Source organism: Anarhichas minor, unplaced genomic scaffold (assembly GCF_050575085.1).
Source record: "Anarhichas minor isolate MPS153535 unplaced genomic scaffold, ASM5057508v1 ptg000070l, whole genome shotgun sequence".
Taxonomy (NCBI): domain Eukaryota; kingdom Metazoa; phylum Chordata; class Actinopteri; order Perciformes; family Anarhichadidae; genus Anarhichas; species Anarhichas minor.
In genome coordinates, this window is record NW_027466516.1 from 180,436 (window position 1) to 203,597 (window position 23,162).

At 40.2% G+C, this 23,162-nt stretch overlaps 1 protein-coding gene across 5 annotated transcripts; it reads right to left on the bottom strand.

Annotated features, from left to right (window-relative positions):
* Positions 1 to 5,311: 5,311 nt before the first annotated feature.
* On the bottom strand, positions 5,312 to 18,007 carry misp (mitotic spindle positioning). 5 transcript variants are annotated; one of them, XM_076079117.1, is made up of 5 exons: positions 17,907 to 18,007; positions 11,363 to 13,733; positions 7,979 to 8,238; positions 7,219 to 7,257; positions 5,312 to 7,095 (listed from the first exon to the last, which is right to left on the bottom strand). In XM_076079117.1, the coding sequence occupies exons 2-5, from the start codon at positions 13,611 to 13,613 to the stop codon at positions 7,006 to 7,008; spliced, it is 2,640 nt and encodes an 879-aa protein (XP_075935232.1). In that variant the 5' UTR covers positions 13,614 to 13,733; positions 17,907 to 18,007; the 3' UTR covers positions 5,312 to 7,005. The 5 variants fall into 5 exon arrangements, 3 of the variants coding, with proteins under 3 accessions (XP_075935232.1, XP_075935234.1, XP_075935233.1); XR_012947756.1 differs by lacking the exons at positions 5,312 to 7,095; positions 7,219 to 7,257 and adding an exon at positions 9,082 to 9,162 and having other exon boundaries at positions 8,146 to 8,238; XR_012947755.1 differs by lacking the exons at positions 5,312 to 7,095; positions 7,219 to 7,257 and adding an exon at positions 9,082 to 9,165 and having other exon boundaries at positions 8,146 to 8,238.
* Between the last annotated feature and the right edge of the window lie 5,155 nt (positions 18,008 to 23,162).

The following is a 23,162-nucleotide window of genomic DNA, read 5'->3' on the forward strand; positions in this document are numbered from 1 at the left end:
CATCTTGATTGTATATTACCAGAGTGTTGTCGTCCCTGTTGTGATGGCTTGGTTGCTATAGTGATTCTCAGCATGTTTGTTTGTTTGTGTGCTACTCTGATTGGTCGAGGCTGTAAGTCTGTTCAGAGTTTTTGTGTGTGAATCTGAAAGTGTGTATTTATTACCGATAAAAGTGTAATATTTTGAAGGAAAAGTAGTAATATTACAGAATATGTTCTTATTCTGTCGTAGTTAACGGATTGTTTTCTCCTCAGTGGCTCTATAATGAACAACAAGAGAAATATTTTATTAAAGACACTGCACATCTCAAACTAAATCAGTTTATCTGTCAATATGTAATATTGATAAGCCAATACTGTTAATGTGTCCGTGTGTCGTTGCATGTGTCCACAGTTTGATTTTAAATCAGACGTTTGTCCTTTTTTCAGGATTTCTCTTCATTTCCATCTGAATGTAAAAACATGAATGTTCATTTAACTTGAACCTTAAAAAGTAAAAATAACTGCTGCTATAAAAAGAGTTTAATGTATGAAAATAAGCCTGAAGGATGGATGCTGCATGCTCGTTATGATGAAAGTTCAAAATTAAAAGTTATTCTTGATCAAAACTAGTTTAAGTGGTTTATTCATTTCTTTTTTAAATCATTCATTTTGGTTGTTTCTCAGTAAAAATTCACCGTTTCAGAAAAAATGTATAATTAAGGTAAGTGATGTACTAGTACATGTATTTAATTTCAGCAGGTACAAGTATCTCCTGCGTACAAGTTAGTATCTCCTGCGTACAAGTAAATATCTCCTGCGCACCAGTTAGTATCTCCTGCGTACCAGTTAGTATCTCCTGCGTACAAGTATCTCCTGCGTACAAGTAAATAACTCCTGCGCACCAGTTAGTATCTCCTGCGTACCAGTTAGTATCTCCTGTGTACCAGTAAGTATCTCCTGCGTACAAGTAAGTATCTCCTGCGTACAAGTAAATATCTCCTGCGTACCAGTTAGTATCTCCTGCATACCAGTTAGTATCTCCTGCGTACCAGTAAGTATCTCCTACGTACAAGTAAGTATCTCCTGCGTACAAGTATCTCCTGCGTACCAGTTAGTATCTCCTGCGTACCAGTAAGTATCTCCTGTGTACAAGTAAATATCTCCTGCGTACCAGTTAGTATCTCCTGCATACCAGTTAGTATCTCCTGCGTACCAGTAAGTATCTCCTACGTACAAGTAAGTATCTCCTGCGTACAAGTATCTCCTGCGTACCAGTTAGTATCTCCTGCGTACCAGTAAGTATCTCCTGTGTACAAGTAAATATCTCCTGCGTACCAGTTAGTATCTCCTGCGTACAAGTAAATATCTCCTGCGTACCAGTTAGTATCTCCTGCGTACAAGTAAATATCTCCTGCGTACCAGTTAGTATCTCCTGCATACCAGTAAGTATATCCTGCGTACCAGTAAGTATCTCCTGCGTACCAGTTAGTATCTCCTGCGTACAAGTATCTCCTGCGTACAAGTAAATATCTCCTGCGCACCAGTTAGTATCTCCTGTGTACCAGTTAGTATCTCCTGCGTACCAGTTAGTATCTCCTGCGTACCAGTAAGTATCTCCTGCGTACAAGTAAATATCTCCTGTGTACCAGTTAGTATCTCCTGCGCACCAGTTAGTATCTCCTGCGTACCAGTTAGTATCTCCTGCGTACCAGTAAATATCTCCTGCGTACCAGTAAGTATCTCCTGCATACCAGTTAGTATCTCCTGTGTACAAGTATCTCCTGCGTACAAGTAAATATCTCCTGCGCACCAGTTAGTATCTCCTGCGTACCAGTTAGTATCTCCTGCATACCAGTAAGTATCTCCTGCGTACAAGTAAGTATCTCCTGCGTACAAGTAAATATCTCCTGCGTACAAGTAAATATCTCCTGCGTACCAGTTAGTATCTCCTGAGTACCAGTTAGTATCTCCTGCGTACCAGTTAGTATCTCCTGCGTACCAGTAAGTATCTCCTGCGTACAAGTAAATATCTCCTGTGTACCAGTTAGTATCTCCTGCGCACCAGTTAGTATCTCCTGCGTACCAGTTAGTATCTCCTGCGTACCAGTAAATATCTCCTGCGTACCAGTAAGTATCTCCTGCGTACCAGTTAGTATCTCCTGCGTACAAGTATCTCCTGCGTACAAGTAAATATCTCCTGCGCACCAGTTAGTATCTCCTGCGTACCAGTTAGTATCTCCTGCATACCAGTAAGTATCTCCTGCGTACAAGTAAGTATCTCCTGCGTACAAGTAAATATCTCCTGCGTACAAGTAAATATCTCCTGCGTACCAGTTAGTATCTCCTGCGTACAAGTATCTCCTGCGTACAAGTAAATATCTCCTGCGCACCAGTTAGTATCTCCTGCGTACCAGTTAGTATCTCCTGCGTACCAGTAAGTATCTCCTGCGTACAAGTAAATATCTCCTGTGTACCAGTTAGTATCTCCTGCGCACCAGTTAGTATCTCCTGCGTACCAGTTAGTATCTCCTGCGTACCAGTAAGTATCTCCTGCGTACAAGTAAATATCTCCTGTGTACCAGTTAGTATCTCCTGCGCACCAGTTAGTATCTCCTGCGTACCAGTTAGTATCTCCTGCGTACCAGTAAATATCTCCTGCGTACCAGTAAGTATCTCCTGCATACCAGTTAGTATCTCCTGCGTACAAGTATCTCCTGCGTACAAGTAAATATCTCCTGCGCACCAGTTAGTATCTCCTGCGTACCAGTTAGTATCTCCTGCATACCAGTAAGTATCTCCTGCGTACAAGTAAGTATCTCCTGCGTACAAGTAAATATCTCCTGCGTACAAGTAAATATCTCCTGCGTACCAGTTAGTATCTCCTGCGTACAAGTATCTCCTGCGTACAAGTAAATATCTCCTGCGCACCAGTTAGTATCTCCTGCGTACCAGTTAGTATCTCCTGCGTACCAGTAAGTATCTCCTGCGTACAAGTAAATATCTCCTGTGTACCAGTTAGTATCTCCTGCGCACCAGTTAGTATCTCCTGCGTACCAGTTAGTATCTCCTGCGTACCAGTAAATATCTCCTGCGTACAAGTAAGTATCTCCTGCGTACAAGTAAATATCTCCTGCGTACCAGTAAGTATCTCCTGCGTACAAGTAAATATCTCCTGTGTACCAGTTAGTATCTCCTGCGCACCAGTTAGTATCTCCTACGTACCAGTTAGTATCTCCTGCGTACCAGTAAATATCTCCTGCGTACAAGTAAGTATCTCCTGCGTACCAGTAAGTATCTCCTGCATACCAGTAAGTATGTCCTGAGTACCAGTTAGTATCTCCTGCGTACCAGTTAGTATCTCCTGCGTACCAGTAAGTATCTCCTGCGTACCAGTAAGTATCTCCTGCATACCAGTTACTATCTCCTGCATACCAGTAAGTATCTCCTGCGCACCAGTTAGTATCTCCTGCGTACCAGTTAGTATCTCCTGCGTACCAGTTAGTATCTCCTGCGTACAAGTAAATATCTCCTGTGTACCAGTTAGTATCTCCTGCGCACCAGTTAGTATCTCCTGCGTACCAGTTAGTATCTCCTGCGTACCAGTAAATATCTCCTGTGTACAAGTAAGTATCTCCTGCGTACCAGTAAGTATCTCCTGCGTACCAGTAAGTATCTCCTGCATACCAGTAAGTATGTCCTGCGTACCAGTTAGTATCTCCTGCGTACCAGTTAGTATCTCCTGCGTACCAGTAAGTATCTCCTGCGTACCAGTAAGTATCTCCTGCATACCAGTTACTATCTCCTGCATACCAGTAAGTATCTCCTGCGCACCAGTTAGTATCTCCTGCGTACCAGTTAGTATCTCCTGCGTACCAGTTAGTATCTCCTGCGTACAAGTAAATATCTCCTGTGTACCAGTTAGTATCTCCTGCGCACCAGTTAGTATCTCCTGCGTACCAGTTAGTATCTCCTGCGTACCAGTAAATATCTCCTGTGTACCAGTTAGTATCTCCTGCGCACCAGTTAGTATCTCCTGCGCACCAGTTAGTATCTCCTACGTACCAGTTAGTATCTCCTGCGTACCAGTAAATATCTCCTGCGTACAAGTAAGTATCTCCTGCGTACCAGTAAGTATCTCCTGCGTACAAGTAAATATCTCCTGTGTACCAGTTAGTATCTCCTGCGCACCAGTTAGTATCTCCTGCGCACCAGTTAGTATCTCCTACGTACCAGTTAGTATCTCCTGCGTACCAGTAAATATCTCCTGCGTACAAGTAAGTATCTCCTGCGTACCAGTAAGTATCTCCTGCGTACCAGTAAGTATGTCCTGCGTACCAGTTAGTATCTCCTGCATACCAGTAAGTATCTCCTGCGTACCAGTAAGTATCTCCTGCGTACCAGTTACTATCTCCTGCGTACCAGTAAGTATCTCCTGCGCACCAGTTAGTATCTCCTGCGCACCAGTTAGTATCTCCTGCGTACCAGTTAGTATCTCCTGCGTACCAGTTAGTATCTCCTGCGCACCAATTAGTATCTCCTGCGTACCAGTAAGTATCGCCTGCGTACAAGTAAGTATCTCCTGAGTCCAAATAGCAGTTGGAAGTACCATGCAAAAGTAACCACATTAATCAAGCGATGATGTGGACCAAATAGAGGTGAATGGTATCTGTGGAGCGCGGCTGATGAGTGAATGAGCTGCATGTGGGGGGGGGGGGGGGGGGCAGGAGAGCAGGACTGTGCTCACAACAATGTGAATTACTTATATTTGTACTTCAGGGTTTCTGTAGAAAAGGAGGTAAAATAATCAAAGGTCTCCTGAGATGATTAACAGTAGAAGTGGAGTTGATGTTCGTCAGCTTTTTAATTTCCTCTCTAATCGTTCAGTTTAAAGATCTTTAGAGTCTTTTCTGCCTCCGGTTTCTTTATGATTTGAGTTTGCTGGAGTTCTGGATCCCGCGGGGCGTCTGGTTAAACCGACCAATTAGTGTTGAGAGATTAAAGACTTTTGAGATGTTCAGATTCAGGCAGACTGCGGGAGATTTCCCTCTCAGTCTCCAGAGGACACTTTAATAAAATTCTTCAATAAAGCCTCAGCTGTGAACTTGAACTGACCCAGTTCACATTTAGGATCCTTTTCAGCAGCTCCATGATGGTTTTTGTGACAAGGTCAGTGCTCAGAAGGAAACGGACGTTTTTTAATTCTCTACATTAAATTAGTTTTTGTTGACTCTCTGGTCTCCAGATTGTTTTGAACTTTGAATGTTGTCATGTCGTCCATTTCCTCTGAGTGGAGCTCCCTACAGGCACTTCTTCCTTTTGTTGGGAACACATTTAATATCAACAGACCGTTTTATTCTACATTTCTGTAAATCAACATGTTTTGATTCTGACTATAGGAAAATATTTCATCAAATATAAATACAAGCATACAAATAAATCAAAAGGTACAAAACTCTAACAACACTGAATACATCAAAATAAAGACATAAGAAAACTAGATATAAACAAACCTATCAAAATAACAGATTACAGATACAATCCACATCTTTACATTTTCCTCCTGTTTGCACGAGACGGATGTTCTGAATCTGAAGTAATGAAAATAAACTTGTATCTTTCAGGACTTTCATGATAGATATTTGAGATCCTCGTCATTATGTTATTATATTATATATTATGACAGCAGAGATTCTCAACTTCTTGACGGATGATTCAGTGTTTTTCTGCTGTAAAGTTTTATTTCCTCTAAAACGGGAGCTCTAAAAACCTCCTGCAGGTTAAACCGGATTAAACTCACTAGTTTAGCCACATTTAGGCTACAAACAACCCATGATGCAACAATCTCCGTTTAAAAACTATATGATGTTATAAACACACAACTGACCTCAAACAAACACAAACACTTCTAAGATTTAACGAGAAGTTTAGTCTTGTTGATGAAAATCAAACTGAACTGAAACATGAAGACGTTTGATTTTACACACACACACCCCCCCCCACACACACACACACACACACTCGCTGCCTTATGTCCTGCACCATCAGGCTCATTATGCAGTTTCCATGGCAACAGTGTTGATGGCTGATGTAGAGATAAGAGCTCAAACACACACACACACACACATATCCACCCTCTTTATTTCCTGGAGGCGATCCAGTGTGTTGCCATGGCTACAGAAACCAGAAAATGTGTGTATGTGTGTGTGTGAATGTGTGCGTGTGTTAGTGTGTATGTGTGTGTGTGTGTGTGTGTGTGTGAATGTGTGCGTGTGTTAATGTGTATGTGTATGTGTGTGTGTGTGTGTGTTCATGGTTTTATATCTTTTATTTTGGTTGTATTCAGTAAATATTAGAGTTTCGTGTCTCTTGTTCTTTTCTGTTATTGATTAATAAAATGTTATATTTTTGTCTCATTTCTTCATAATTCAGTATTTCAGATTTTAAGATGGAATCCTTAAATGAATTAAATCTTCTTTATTGGTCAGCAGCTGCTTCTTTAGATTCAAGAAGAAACGTCTTTGAACTGTTTTAATGGAATGTGTTGAAGTACTTTTGATTCGTAGTATTTGAACAATAATCATTTTACATTTCTTAACTTTAACTTTTTTTCAGGAGATGTTTTCTGATTTTTCTTTAATTTCACAAATAGAATTCCCTCGGAGAACGTTTCTGGTATTTAAAATTAATTTCCCCCAAATCTCTTATTTTGACATCTTAACAGACGGACTGTTTGAAAAATGGTTTTTATTCTTTGTGTCATTTTTAGATGCATCAGTTTAAAATCATGAGATCAAACAAACTTTCACCCTTAATTTCTTATATGAATCAGACACATCACCTCCGTTTGAGGAGCAGCTGGCAGCTGATTGGACGAGGAGAAGGGACCAATCAGGAGCAGCCTTTTCTTTAGAGCGTTCCAGTTTAAAAGATGAAGGAGAAAGTCTGAGAAAAGTCCTGTTAGTGAAGAGACGAACCAGAGGAGTCACTATGTCAGCAGGTCCTGGTCCTGGTCCTGGTCCTGGTCTCACTGGTCTTCCTGATTGGAGAACACTCCGGCCTCCCAGCGCAGAGCGCGTTGGTTTTTATGTCGATTGACTCGAGTTGACTCAACAACCTGAAAACAGACAAAACAGAAAGAAAATGAGACAAAAGACAAATAAGAAAAAGATGTCCGGTTAGCCGCCGGTTAGCAGCCGGTTAGGTTAACCTGCAGTACGAAGGTAAATTAAGTCTGTACCTCATTATTCACATCGTCGACCGGCTGAATTCCTGCGTACTGAAAAAAGAAAAACACAGAAGAGATGACGTGTTTTTACATCCGCATTTTGGGACAAATCAATTAGTTTTATGTTAAATTATTTTTATTTTTTAATTCATCATTACTCATTTTAAAACAAACACTCATTAAAATAACATAATAAGTGTTTGTGGGAAAAGTTTGGATCTAAAAATGAACTCTTTAATCAGCCATCATCAAACATTGTAACCTTCAAAATAAGAGCTTGTGTCTTAGAGCCTCTACAAACATTTTAACCTTCAAAATAAGACCTTGTATCTTAGAGCCGCTACAAACATTTTAACCTTCAAAATAAGACCTTGTGTCTTAGAGCCTCTACAAACATATTAACCTTCAAAATAAGACCTTGTGTCTTAGAGCCTCTACAAACATTTTAACCTTCAAAATAAGACCTTGTGTCTCAGAGCCTCTACAAACATTTTAACCTTCAAAATAAGACCTTGTGTCTAAGAGCCTCTACAAACATTTTAACCTTCAAAATAAGAGCTCGTGTCTTAGAGCCTCTACAAACATTTTAAACCTTCAAAATAAGAGCTTGTGTCTTAGAGCCTCTACAAACATTTTAAACCTTCAAAATAAGAGCTTGTGTCTTAGAGCCTCTACAAACCTTTTAAACCCTCAAAATAAGAGTTCATGTCTTACTGCCTCTACAAACATTTTAAACCTTCAAAATAAGAGCCAGGACATATCGATGACTCACCACGCTCTCCTCCAGCTTCACTCTGACTCGTCTCTCCTTGAAGCCCTGCAGCAGAGTCTCTGTCAGACCTCTGACAAGAGGGGGGGCCGACCGGACCACCACGGGGGAAGAAAAGGGGGGGGGGAGGGGGGAGGAGGAGCAAGGGGGAGAGGAAGAAGAGGGGGGGGGTGAGGAGGACCAGGGCTGAGCCGTGATGAAGGAGATGGAGGGGAGACGGACGGACGGACAAGGAGACGGAGAGGACACACTGACGGGATGATCTGTAACACAACAGGAAGAACATCATCAATGACACTGTATGTGGCACACTGTGATGTTGATACTCAGTTATATCTGTCGATCAAGATGAAACCAACCAGCTTGCTAAACTTCAAGCAGTCTTAAGGACTTAAAAACCTGGATGAACTGCAACTTCCTGATGTTAAACTCAGACTAAAGTGAAGTTACTCTATTAGGCCCAGAATACCTGGCTCAGGTTTATAGTTAGGGCTGGTTCAGGTTTATAGTTAGGGCTGGTTCAGGTTTATAGTTGGGGCTGGTTCAGGTTTATAGTTGGGGCTGGTTCAGGTTTATAGTTGGGGCTGGTTCAGGTTTATAGTTGGGCCTGGTTCAGGTTTATAGTTAGGACTGGCTCAGGTTTATAGTTGGGGCTGGCTCAGGTTTATAGTTGGGGCTGGTTCAGGTTTATAGTCGGGGCTGGCTTAGGTTTATAGTTGGGGCTGGTTCAGGTTTATAGTTAGAGCTGGTTCAGGTTTATAGTTGGGGCTGGTTCAGGTTTATAGTTAGGACTGGCTCAGGTTTATAGTTAGGGCTGGTTCAGGTTTATAGTTGGGGCTGGTTCAGGTTTATAGTTAGAGCTGGTTGAGGTTTATAGTTGGAGCTGGCTCAGGTTTATAGTTGGGGCTGGCTCAGGTTTATAGTTGGGGCTGGTTCAGGTTTATAGTTAGGGCTGGTTCAGGTTTATAGTCAGGACTGGCTCAGGTCTGCCTTGGACCAGCCCCTAGATAAGCTGCTATAGACCTAGACTACTAGAGGACTTCCTAGGATACACTGAGCTCCTCTTCTCTCTCTCCTTCTGTATGAATTCATGTCTCATTACTGACTTTGCTTCTTCCTCAGAGTCTTTGTGGTGTTTTCTCTCCTCACAGGTTTACATGGATCCTGGTTTTATCTGGACCCTGGTCCTGCTGACACACACGGCTACTATCATCATTATTATTAGTCACATTACTGTTACTATTACCGATACCATTACTGCTTTTGTTATCATTATTATTCAACGATATCCACTTCTACTGTTATTAGTCTTCATAATGTTTCCATCATTATTCTACTTACTACTCATTATATGAATCATTTCTGTCATATGCATTGAATGTGTTGTAACTCTGCTATGGTGTCCATTCTGTACACATGACATCACACTTCATCCTGATAGAGGATGATGAGGATGAGGATCCTCCTCTGTTCTGATGTGAGGGTCAAAGGTAAGAGGATGTCATATGTGTACAGATTTTAAAGAATTTTAAAGGATTTGTGATTTGTGGCTATACAAAATAAATTTAATTTAATTCAATTGACATTACTGGTCTTGCATGAATGTTACTGGTCCTGCATGGACTGAACTGGTCCTGCATGGTTTTAACTGGTTTTGCATGGACTTTACTGGTCATGCTTGGAAGTTACTGGTCCTGTATAGAGGTTACTGGTCCTCTATGGGAGTTACTGGTCCTGTATAGAAGTTACTGGACCTGTATGAAAGTTACTGGTCCTGCATGGACATTACTGGTTCTGCATTAACGTTACTGGTCCTGTATGGACGTTACTGGTTCTACATAGATGTTACTGGACCTGCATTAATGTAACTGATCCTGTAAGGACGTTACTGGTTCTCTATGGAAGTTACTGATCCTGTATGGACGTTACTGATCCTGTATGGACGTTACTGGTCCTGTAAGGACGTTACTGGTTCTCTATGGAAGTTACTGATCCTGTATGGACGTTACTGGTTCTCTATGGAAGTTACTGACCCTGTATGGACGTTACTGGTTCAGCATGCACGTTACTGGTCCTGTAAGGACATTACTGGTCCTGTATGCACGTTACTGGTCCTGTAAGGACGTGACTGGGTCTCTATGGAAGTTACTGATCCTGTATGGACGTTACTGGTTCAGCATGCACGTTACTGGTTCTGCATGGACGTTACTGGTCCTGTAGACACGTTACTGGTCCTGTATGGACGTTACTGGTCCTGTACTTTCCGAGTGATTCTCAGTTGTCTCGGTCTGATTCGTGACTGTGGTTGGAAACTGGTTTACTAGTTACTGATTTACACAAACTGCAGCTAAACCACCTGAAGCTGCTGGACTTTGGTTGTTCCCTCATTAAGTAACTTAATCTCTCCAGCAAATTGACAAACAGCTGCATCCACACCAGACTCCATTCAGGTTTTACTTTATTCTCTAAACATACTGTTTATGCTAAAGTGTCCTTTCAGGCTGCCGTTTGTTTCAGATAATTCCTTCGAAAATCAACCTGCAGAGAAAGTTTGTATTGATGTCAAAGTTCATGTATCATTGTAGTTTCACTGCGTCAATCAAGACCCAACGAGACTAAATATCTTCTTAAAGGAACTTTTTTTGTGAAAATCCTCCATCAAACTGAGTGAGAGAACTGACTTTGTGAGCAATTTGAAGTTTTCACATCATTTACAGTCAGAGTTTGCTCACAGCAGCATCTGGTGGCCGTCAGAGAAACTGCAGCCAGACACTCAGGAACTTTGACAAAAATAAAAGCAGATGTGATAACAGAGCTGTCTGCAGGTCTATTTTCATAGAAATAATTTCATTTAATTTAATTTAATCTGCCTGGATGTTAATCGATCAGGATCATTTGAAAATAATCATCAGGGATATGAAATTTACCAGAAAACACAGTTTAACTTTTGAAAGAATGAGGAACATAATCTTCCTCAGATAAAAAGTTAAATCCACAGAATAAAACATTTCTGCTAAGAAAGGTAACAACAACCTTATGAGTTTCTTATAATTGTTTAAAATGGCATATTATATCATTGTTAAAACATCTTTATGTGTCTTATTGACATATAATATTGTTAATAAGCATCTTATAAGGACTTTTGAAGGCCTTATTATCGATTAACTAACACTTATTATTACAAGGAGCTAAATATTATGCATCAACCAAGAACAAATTCTAAACTTTGTTTGTTTGGGACTTTTGTTTGTTTTTTTGTAATCAAATTACTCAAAACCAACTGACACACAGTGAACCTGTGCTTTTGGGACCCCCGGAGGCCTTGGGCCCCTGGTGCCGATGCCTAGTTTTCTAGATGGTAATCCAGCCTTGATAAAGATTACATACCTGCATTCACAGGTGGGTAGAACTGACGGACTGCCACTTTGGTTGCCTGTTCCAACAGAGGAGCTGGAGAGAAGAACTGTCCATCAGTTTCCACCCTGGACTCCCTCATCTCTCTGGACTCCCTCAGCTCTCTGGACTCCCTCAGCTCTCTGGACTCCATCAGCTCCCTGGACTCCCTCAGCTCCCTGGACTCCCTCAGCTCCCTGGACTCTATCAGCTCTCTGGACTCCCTCAGCTCCCTGGACTCCCTCAGCTCCCTGGACTCCCTCAGCTCTCTGGACTCCCTCAGCTGTCTGGACTCCATCAGCTCCTTGGACTCCATCAGCTCTCTGGACTCCATCAGCTCTCTGGACTCCCTCAGCTCTCTGGACTCCATCAGCTCTCTGGACTCCCTCAGCTCTCTGGACTCTCTCAGCTCTCTGGACTCCCTCAGCTCCTGTTCCCGTCTCAGGGCCTCCTCGATCTCCTTCTCGATGAAATCTGGAGCTTCTTTTCCTCTGGACTGCAGGCCATTGGACTCCAGGGTCTCCCTCCAGGACCAAGGCGTGGTCGCCGTCGTATCATGGCGAGGTGTCGGTGTTGGGGAGGAGAAGTAGGGGGATGAAGAAGTTGTTTGATCTTGGCAGAAACCTCTCTTATCCTGGACCTCTGAGCCCCTCACAGAGACGGAAGAAGGAGCTGAACTCTTTCTGCTGATGTACAACTCGGTTTCTTCGGGGTGTCGATGAGGACAGCATGGCGACGGGAAGACTTCGGCATCTCCAGGTTCAGAATGAGAGCTTTCTTCTGTCCTCTTGTCCTCGTCTTGTTGGTCAAACTCCAGCTCCTGTGGAGGATCTGGACTGTATCGTCCCAGGATCCCTGGCTCCTCCTTCCTCTGGTTCTCTTTCTGGATCTCACGCTGGATGATGAAGCTCACTCTGTTCTTTTCTTTAGCTTTGACAGGCGTAAGTGGTGACTGTAAACGTTTGGTTTTGATCTCGACCATCTCTGCTCTCCTGTCGCTGAGCTTCAGCCCTCGAGAGCGTCGTAGGTTCTCCTCACGTTCCTGAACCAACCGGATCTCCCTTTCAATCGGGGTCTCACAGTCGCTAGTGGACTTGCAGCTCCAGTTCTCTTGCTGAGTGTCGTCATAGAACGTGCCTTCATCACTGGTGTAGCTGCCGCCCACCTCCACGGTCAGCTCCTCGAGGCCGGAGTCCAGGTCATTGAACACACTGCTCTGCCGACTGAGACTCTCCTCAGTCCGCCACACAGTCACCTTCCTCTCTGGGTGGATCTCATCTTCTTCAGTTGGTATAAACGTTATTGCATCTTCGCTCACCTCCAAGCTGTCGTATGTTTCCACCTTCTCTGATGAGGACACATCAGGATCTGGCTGCAGAGACACGTTCAGATGTGTTCTCGAGGACCTCAGAGGGCTGGACAGTGCAGTCAGCCGGTCCTGCTCCATCTTCAGGAACTGTTGTCGGGCAGCGCTAAAGTTGATCTGCTCCTCATCAACGGACCCGGGCTCTGCAGGGCAGAGAGGTTCTGTTCTGAAGCTGTCGGTACTGTAACTCACGCTGAAACCTTCTATCAGTTTGTTCGTAGATCTGCTCGGATCCAGATACTCCAGTGCACTCAGCTGATCTTTGAATGTTGGGTTCTTCTTCGGTGCTTGGCTGCGAATGATCTCCTTACGAAGCTGCTTCTCCACTTCCTCCTGGACAACTTCGTTGCCGTTCTTCAGATCCACTTTGTACTGTGAGTCTCCATCGCTCTCTGCAAAAAGACTCTCTGGCTTCCTGCTGCTGGTGTAGGTCTGGAGTTTGAATCCTTTCTCCTCCTTCAGGGTCGCCAGCTGAGTCTGCCGCTGCGGTGAGACCATCCAGGCTTCGTTCAGCTCGGCCTCGGGACTCGCCGGATCCTCCACGAAGGAGTAGAAACCGCAGTGAGAGCCCAAGCTGCTGCTGGGACTGCTGGCGTCGCTGGGGCTGCTGGGATGCCACTCGTCGCTGATGCTCCCTCCATCCTGCGACACGGCGACCTGCCGAGCCTGAACTACAACGTGTCTGCACCCGTCACCCTGCTGTGAGGAGACGACCACTGAGGAATGACTACGAGCGACGGAGATGCTGTCGGAGCTGAAGACTGGATCGTTCGGGTCTGGGGACTTGCTCCGTGCTGGGCCGGCGATGGTGCGCAGGTCTGAGGGTTGCAGCAGGGGGGCCAAAGGTTTCAGGACCCAGTTCCTCGGGGTGCTGTCCATGGTTGCAGGCGGTGCTGTGAAGGGAGACCAAGGTTCAGATGGAGGAAGACGCTGAACGGAGCTCAATATTTGGAATCTCTGAGGAGTCAGAACATCCTGACCGGCGACCGAGGAGAGTCTCTGAAACAACGAGAAGACGGTTACAATGGAAGATTAGTTACTATGCATCAGGTTACGGCTCCTCCGGGGTTCCAGTTCCGTCATTTTAGTTGTGCTTCAGTTCTGGATGATGTAATAATATAAAAAAGTACAACATGATATTGATTCTGAGAATACACCTGCAAAGCATTGTGGGATTTAGATTCATTCAGATCGAGATATAATTATAATTTGAATAGCAGCGCCGTCTTTAAAATATCATCAAATTTAAAATTGGTGAAATGAAATGATCTTGTCTCTGAGTTTAAGCATAATAATGTATTATTGATTCAAAATGAGGGAGTCCTGGTCTCTTACAAAAATGCCCAAAAGAATAATTTGAAGTAATGGTGAGAGTTCAGTACATTTTGAAGTGAAAATGGAATGTGAGGACAAACAATAAAATATGAATCTGTTCCCTTTATTACCAGCAGGGTCAATAGTGTCGCTGTAGTTACAACAGCCTTTACTTCAGTTTAATGGGTCACATTTAATTCAGTGGTGGAAGAAGTATTCAGGTCCTTTACTGAGGTAAAAGTACAAATACCACAGTCTAGAAATACTCTAACATAAGGAAAAGTCCTGCATTCAAAATGTTACTACAGTAAAAAGTATTATCAGCAAAATGTACTAGAAGAATCAAAAGTAAATGTATTCATTGTTCACAAACACTCCTTTCAGAGTGTTCTGTTATTAATAATACATTATTATATTATTGGATAGTATTACTTCATGTTGTAAGCTGTCAACACACTTTTGATACTTTATGCACTACTGCATCGTATTCTATAAGATACTCATTTGTTTTGTTTCTAAAATGTTAATCTGAAAAGCTGTCAGATAAATGTTGTGCAGATAAAGTATTTTTATTATTATTATTATATAAAATATTTCCGTCTGAGAAGTAGTGCATCAGAAGTATAAAGTAGCATGAAATGGAAACACTAAAATAGAAGTACCTCAAAATGAATAGTACAGTAATAGATTGAAAGTACTGCGTTGAGCTGTGATCATCAGTTTTGTTTCTGGTTTGGAGGAAATAAATCTGAAGAATGTCAATAAAGTTTATCAGAGCTGAACAATCAGTGATAATGTTTACAGCCCATAAAGGAAGGAGAGGACACGAAACAACGGCAAGCACTGTTACCATGTAGACAAGAGAGTATATACACAAGATATATATATATATGTACATGAGAAATTTATATGTACATGAGATAGTTATATATATATATGTACATGAGATAGTTATATGTACATGAGATAGTTATATGTACATTAGATAGTTATATGTACACAATATATATATATATATATGTACATGAGATATTTATATGTACATGAGATATTTATATGTACATGAGATAGTTAAATGTACACAAAATATATATATATATGTACATGAGATAGTTATATGTACATGAGATATTTATATGTACATGAGATAGTTATATGTACATGGCATAGTTATATGTACATGAGATAGTTATATGTACATGACATAGTTATATGTACATGAGATAGTTATATGTACATGACATAGTTATATGTACATGACATAGTTATATGTACATGAGATAGTTATATGTACATGAGATAGTTATATGTACATGACATAGTTATATGTACATGAGATAGTTATATGTACATGACATAGTTATGAGATAGTTATAAGTACAGGAGATAGTTTGTATATGAGATATTTATATATACATATATTTATATAAAACAACTTGAGTTGAGATAACTGAATAAAATCCTAAATAAAGGTTTCTGGGTGAGGAGTCACTCGTTCATCTTTAGGTATGATGTTGATGTGAAACAACTCTTCAGTTTAAAGGTTCATAAAGTTTATATTGTCTTATCTTCTGAGACTGAGAGCACAATACTTTAGAGCCCATCAGATATTCCAATGAGTTTCAATGTTTCAGTTAGAAGTTAGCATAGCATTAGCATCGTAGCATTAGTTCAGTACCTCTGTGTGTCAGAGATAAACTGTCCCTCCTGCAGTCTGACTGCTGCTGTCAGCTGATAACACCAGCAGACAGACAAACATCAGACAGGAGGTGAGAGGTCTGTGTGTGTCAGAACAAACCTCATTAACATGTGAAGGAGTGCAAGATGTCTCCTGCAGCATGATGTGATGAGCCGCTCATGCGATGTATATACAGGTGCTGGTCATATAATTAGAATATCATCAAAAAGTTGATTTATTTCACTAATTCCATTCAAAAAGTGAAACTTGTCTATTATATTCATTCATTACACACAGACTGATATATTTCAAATGTTTATTTCTTTTAATTTTGACGATTATAACTGACAACTAAGGAAAATCCCAAATTCAGTATCTCAGAAAATTTGAATATTGTGAAAAGGTTCAATATTGAAGAGACCTGGTGCCACACTCTAATCAGCTAATTAACTCAAAACACCTGCAAAGGCCTTTAAATGGTCTCTCAGTCTAGTTCTGTAGGCTACACAATCATGGGGAAGACTGCTGACTTGACAGTTGTCCAAAAGACGACCATTGACACCTTGCACAAGGAGGGCAAGACACAAAAGGTCATTGCAAAAGAGGCTGGCTGTTCACAGAGCTCTGTGTCCAAGCACATTAATAGAGAGGCGAAGGGAAGGAAAAGATGTGGTAGAAAAAAGTGTACAAGCAATAGGGATAACCGCACCCTGGAGAGGATTGTGAAACAAAACCGATTCAAAAATGTGGGGGAGATTCAGAAAGAGTGGACTGCAGCTGGAGTCAGTGCTTCAAGAACCACTACGCACAGACGTATGCAAGACATGGGTTTCAGCTGTCGCATTCCTTGTGTCAAGCCACTCTCGAACAACAGACAGCGTCAGAAGCGTCTCGCCTGGGCTAAAGACAAAAAGGACTGGACTGCTGCTGAGTGGTCCAAAGTTATGTTCTCTGATGAAAGTAAATTTTGCATTTCCTTTGGAAATCAGGGTCCCAGAGTCTGGAGGAAGAGAGGAGAGACACACAATCCACGTTGCTTGAGGTCCAGTGTAACGTTTCCACAGTCAGTGATGGTTTGGGGTGCCATGTCATCTGCTGGTGTTGGTCCACTGTGTTTTCTGAGGTCCAAGGTCAACGCAGCCATATACCAGGAAGTTTTAGAGCACTTCATGCTTCCTGCTGCTGACCAACTTTATGGAGATGCAGATTTCATTTTCCAACAGGACTTGGCACCTGCACACAGTGCCAAAGCAACCAGTACCTGGTTTAAGGACCATGGTATCCCTGTTCTTAATTGGCCAGCAAACTCGCCTGACCTTAACCCCATAGAAAATCTATGGGGTATTGTGAAGAGGATGATGCGAAATGCCAGACCCAACAATGCAGAAGAGCTGAAGGCCACTATCAGAGCAACCTGGGCTCTCATAACACCTGAGCAGTGCCACAGACTGATCGACTCCATGCCACGCCGCATTGCTGCAGTAATTCAGGCAAAAGGAGCCCAAACTAAGTATTGAGTGCTGTACATGCTCATACTTTTCATGTTCATACTTTTCAGTTGGCCAAGATTTCTAAAAATCCTTTCTTTGTATTGGTCTTAAGTAATATTCTAATTTTCTGAGATACTGAATTTGGGATTTTCCTTAGTTGTCAGTTATAGTCATCAAAATTAAAAGAAATAAACATTTGAAATATATCAGTCTGTGTGTAATGAATGAATATAATAGACAAGTTTCATTTTTTGAATGGAATTAGTGAAATAAATCAACTTTTTGATGATATTCTAATTATATGACCAGCACCTGTATATATATATATATATATATACACGATTTACCCAACAAACCTTTTTCAACTGTTCAAGTTCAGATTATTTGTCTATATTTTGTTCTGTAATAAAGGTTCTTTAATGTTGTTTTAAGGCAGACAGTCTGAAGTTTATACAAAACATAAACTCAACATTAACTAGTCATCATAAGTTATATTTCTTACAGAATAAAACATTGCATTAATATTACGATAGTTACAGGTTGTGAAGCTGTGGTCGAACATTCCTTTCTTAACAGGTTCATTGTTTGTTTTCATATATATATACATACACTACATATATTACAGTTACTGGTTTTGAATAATGATGATTTAGTTCTTAGATTTTTAGATATTGAAGCAGTTTTTCTCACCTGAGATCAGCTTCCTGTCAGCAGCAGAAACTCTCAGACAAGATAATAACTGACTAAAGTGACAAAGTTCAGCTTCTATCTCCGATCAGAGACCACCCACCACACAACAGGCCCCGCCCACCCTGACCCACACACACACACACACACACACACACACACACACAACCACACTCCCACACATACACGTTAGTACTTTTATACTTGTGAGGACCCTCACTGACATTATTTTCTCCTTTTAACTGTTTTCATAAAACAAACAACCTTTTATTTATCTATTTAAAATATTTTGTAACATTTTTTATGCATCAATTCCTTTAATCCAAACAAATTTCTGTCCTCAGAATGCAGCATAATTTCATTTTCCTTGTTGTATGCTTTTTAAATTGTGTATCATTTGAGATATTTATAGTAATCTAATGTATTTATTTGCAGTTCCACATGGAGTTTATTCTCTGAATACTTCGTTTTTTTCTTTTTGGTGAGCTGCTACCCTCTGGTGGTCACATACAGACTCTCAGGGGTTAAATTATATCAGTGTTTGTTTGTGAGTTAAAGTGAGAGTGAGAGGTAAAGTGAGATATAAAGTGAGAGTGAGATTTAAAGTAGGATTTAAAGTGAGAGTGAGATTTAAAGTGAGAGTTAAAGTGAGAGTGAGATTTAAAGTGACAGTGAGAGTTAAAGTGAGAGTTAAAGTGACAGTGAGAGTTAAAGTGAGAGTGAGATTTACAGTGAGAGTGAGAGGTAAAGTGAGATATAAAGTGAGAGTGAGATTTAGAGTAAGATTTAAAGTGAGAGTGAGAGTTAAAGTGAGTTTGAGATTTAAAGTGTGAGTTAAAGTGAGAGTAAGAGTTAAAGTGAGAGTGAGAATTAAAGTGAGTGAGATTTAGAGTAAGATTTAAAGTGAGAATTAAAGTGAGATTTACAGTGAGAGTGAGATTTAAAGTGAGAGTGAGAGTTAGAGTGAGAGTGAGATTTAAAGTGTGAGTTAAAGTGAGAGTGAGATTTAAAGTGGCAGTGAGAGTTAAAGTGACAGTGAGAGTTAAAGTGAGAGTGAGATTTAAAGTAAGAGTGAGATTTAGAGTAAGATTTAAAGTGAGAGTGACAGTTAAAGTGAGTTTGAGATTTAAAGTGTGAGTTAAAGTGAGAATTAAAGTGAGAGTTAAAGTGAGAGTGAGATTTAAAGTGACAGTGAAATTTAAAGTGACAGTGAGAGTTAAAGTGAGATTTAAAGTGAGTTAAAGTGAGAGTGAGATTTAAAGTGAGAGTTAAAGTGAGAGTGAGATTTAAAATGACAGTGAGATTTAAAGTTAGAGTGAGATTTAAAGTTAGAGTGAGATTTAGAGTAAGATTTAAAGTGAGAGTGAAAGTGAGTTTGAGATTTAAAGTGAGAGTTAAAGTGACAGTGAGAGTTAAAGTGACAGTGAGAGTTACAGTGAGAGTGAGAGGTAAAGTGAGATATAAAGTGAGAGTGAGATTTAAAGTGAGTTAAAGTGAGAATGAGATTTAAAGTGAGAGTTAAAGTGAGAGTGAGATTTAAAATGACAGCGAGATTTAAAGTAAGAGTGAGATTTAGAGTAAGATTTAAAGTGAGAGGTAAAGTGACAGTGAGAGTTAAAGTGACAGTGAGAGTTACAGTGAGAGTGAGAGGTAAAGTGAGATATAAAGTGAGAGTGAGATTTAAAGTGAGTTAAAGTGAGTTTGAGATTTAAAGTGTGAGTTAAAGTGAGAGTAAGAGTTAAAGTGAGAGTGAGAGTTAAAGTGACAGTGAGAGTTAAAGTGAGATTTACAGTGAGAGTGAGAGGTAAAGTGAGATATAAAGTGAGAGTGAGATTTAAAATGACTGAGATTTAAAGTGAGAGTGAGATTTAGAGTAAGATTTAAAGTGAGAGTGAGAATTAAAGTGAGATTTACAGTGAGAGTGGGATTTAAAGAGACAGTGACAGTTAAAGTGAGAATGAGATTCAAAGTGAGAGTGAGATTTAAAGTGAGAGTGAGATTTACAGTGAGAGTGAGAGGTAAAGTGAGATATAAAGTGAGAGTGAGATTTAGAGTAAGATTTAAAGTGAGAGTGAGAGTTAAAGTGAGTTTGAGATTTAAAGTGTGAGTTAAAGTGAGAGTAAGAGTTAAAGTGAGAGTGAGAATTAAAGTGAGTGAGATTTAGAGTAAGATTTAAAGTGAGAATTAAAGTGAGATTTACAGTGAGAGTGAGATTTAAAGTGAGAGTGAGAGTTAGAGTGAGAGTGAGATTTAAAGTGTGAGTTAAAGTGAGAGTGAGATTTAAAGTGGCAGTGAGAGTTAAAGTGACAGTGAGAGTTAAAGTGAGAGTGAGATTTAAAGTAAGAGTGAGATTTAGAGTAAGATTTAAAGTGAGAGTGACAGTTAAAGTGAGTTTGAGATTTAAAGTGTGAGTTAAAGTGAGAATTAAAGTGAGAGTTAAAGTGAGAGTGAGATTTAAAGTGACAGTGAAATTTAAAGTGACAGTGAGAGTTAAAGTGAGATTTACAGTGAGAGGTAAAGTGATATATAAAGTGAGAGTGAGATTTAAAGTGAGTTAAAGTGAGAGTGAGATTTAAAGTGAGAGTTAAAGTGAGAGTGAGATTTAAAATGACAGTGAGATTTTAAATGACAGTGAGATTTAAAGTTAGAGTGAGATTTAAAGTTAGAGTGAGATTTAGAGTAAGATTTAAAGTGAGAGTGAAAGTGAGTTTGAGATTTAAAGTGAGAGTTAAAGTGACAGTGAGAGTTAAAGTGACAGTGAGAGTTACAGTGAGAGTGAGAGGTAAAGTGAGATATAAAGTGAGAGTGAGATTTAAAGTGAGTTAAAGTGAGAATGAGATTTAAAGTGAGAGTTAAAGTGAGAGTGAGATTTAAAATGACAGCGAGATTTAAAGTAAGAGTGAGATTTAGAGTAAGATTTAAAGTGAGAGTTAAAGTGAGAGTGAGAGGTAAAGTGACAGTGAGAGTTAAAGTGACAGTGAGAGTTACAGTGAGAGTGAGAGGTAAAGTGAGATATAAAGTGAGAGTGAGATTTAAAGTGAGTTAAAGTGAGTTTGAGATTTAAAGTGTGAGTTAAAGTGAGAGTAAGAGTTAAAGTGAGAGTGAGAGTTAAAGTGACAGTGAGAGTTAAAGTGAGATTTACAGTGAGAGTGAGAGGTAAAGTGAGATATAAAGTGAGAGTGAGATTTAAAATGACTGAGATTTAAAGTGAGAGTGAGATTTAGAGTAAGATTTAAAGTGAGAGTGAGAATTAAAGTGAGATTTACAGTGAGAGTGGGATTTAAAGAGACAGTGACAGTTAAAGTGAGAATGAGATTCAAAGTGAGAGTGAGATTTAAAGTGAGAGTGAGATTTAAAGTGAGAGTGAGAGTTAAAGTGAGAGTGTGGTGAAGCCTGACCGGAGTGGCTTCTGAAATGGTAGGAGGCAGACACGAGATACTTTGTTCCGATAACAAAAAGGTGTTTTATTTATAAAAGTGCCCTGCGACACGTGTAACCAAACATATATACAAACAAAACAAACGTTTAACTTAGCTTAACTGAATAAAACTCAACTCATCGTAAAGTAACATAATCACGTGCACACAGCTACACACTGATCTTCCTTTTTCCCCTGTTCAGTCAAAGTCATCTCCTTATATAGAGCCTCCTATCAGCAGGATTTAGTTCCTACCATGAGTGCAGGTGACACCAATTACTGACCCCACTAGTTAACAGACAAAAGCTACACCTTGCAGCACCCCTTTAGGTAGCCAACAATTTTATATGGTTTACAATTTGCTATACACTCACAACAATGTAAAACAGATCACAACTAACCTACAAATCTACCTGTACATACTCTACTCCCCCCATACTTGGTCTGACCCAATGACATCACGGATGACATCATCCAGTGTATAAATAGAGGAAATGGTTGGGTGCCTCCCCTTTAGCCTCTGGAACACATGGTGGGTTTGGTAAACAAACAATTGACAAGCATGGTCAGATTTATAGATGAATGTAATATGGGGACAAATGGGTGTGTTCTCACCCACTTTGTCACAGAGAGTGAGATTTAAAGTGAGAGTGAGAGTTAAAGTGACATTAAGAGTGACAATACAGAGTCTGTAAAGATGGAAATGGTGGAAAAAATAAACATTGTGGCTGTTTGTTTGTTTGTGAGGTCTCACCTTGGTGTCATGGTCCAGACTGTTACAGAGAACCTGCCAGGGAGGAGTGTACCTGAGCATCCTGGTCTGAACTGGATCTGACTGGTTCCTACTGGTTCTGGTCTGTATGATGATGATAATGATGATGATTATGATGATGATGATGATGTCAGACCTTCATCCAGCAGGAACCAATCCCTGTAAACCCAGAGAGAGACTCTCAGTAAATATTGATCAGTTTCAAACAGCTGATTTATGGATCACTTCTACTGTCCAATCAAAAAGCATCGGCAACGTAAACAGGAAGTTAACACAACTTGTAAAAGTTATTTTTATGTGATGGTCTTTCATTCATGGAATCATAAACAAAGAAATATTAAGAATTATGAGCAGTGTAAAAAAAACAGTTTCACTTGAGAAACTCAATCTTGAGAAATTGGCCGTCCAAGAAATTTCTTGGAATATCAGATTGTTGTTTAATGTTAAAAGCTCTTTAATAGTTTTCATAATATTCATATATTAAAGTCTGAAGCAGGTTTCCATAATTTTACCTTGAAATATGAAAATATTATCCAACTGAAACATTTTCTGTTTGATTAATATTATTATTATATATTACTAGAAATACATGTAAAATATGTTACTTTACAATATACAACATATAAATATAAGTTACTTTATAGAAATATCTATTCATTCAAGAAGTTTAAATATAAGAAACAAAAAATAAGAGTTCAGTTACAAATCATTTAGTTTGTTTGTCACCAGATAAATGAATGATGTAAACAATCAATGATGTAAACAAACAGCAGCGTCCAATCACGTCGTCTGACTGCTGGAGCTGGGCGGGGCTAAGATAACGTTTATACCTCTTTACATCTCTGACTTTTAACAAACGGACTTCTAGAGTCATCCAGGTGATGTCATGATGATGTCACACAGGTAACTACAAACAGAGACCAACAGAACGTGGACTCACCTGCAGATCCAGACTGCCAGCTGATGGAGGACTGATCCACACAGACCGTGTGTGTGTGTGTGTGTGTGTGTGTGTGTGTGTGTTGCTGAGCAGTAGAGTTTGTCAGGAATGCTGCTGACCAACAGAAAC

What these genes read in the sequence shown, in the direction of transcription:
- misp (XM_076079117.1), bottom strand. Translation starts at nt 13,613, where the DNA reads ATGGACAGCACCCCGAGGAACTGGGTCCTGAAACCTTTGGCCCCCCTG. An exon ending in CTACCCACCTGTGAATGCAG is followed by an intron (nt 8,239 to 11,362) that starts GTATGTAATCTT and finishes GTTGTGTTACAG; the next exon opens with ATCATCCCGTCAGTGTGTCC. An exon ending in TGAAGCTGGAGGAGAGCGTG is followed by an intron (nt 7,258 to 7,978) that starts GTGAGTCATCGA and finishes TTCTTTTTTCAG; the next exon opens with TACGCAGGAATTCAGCCGGT.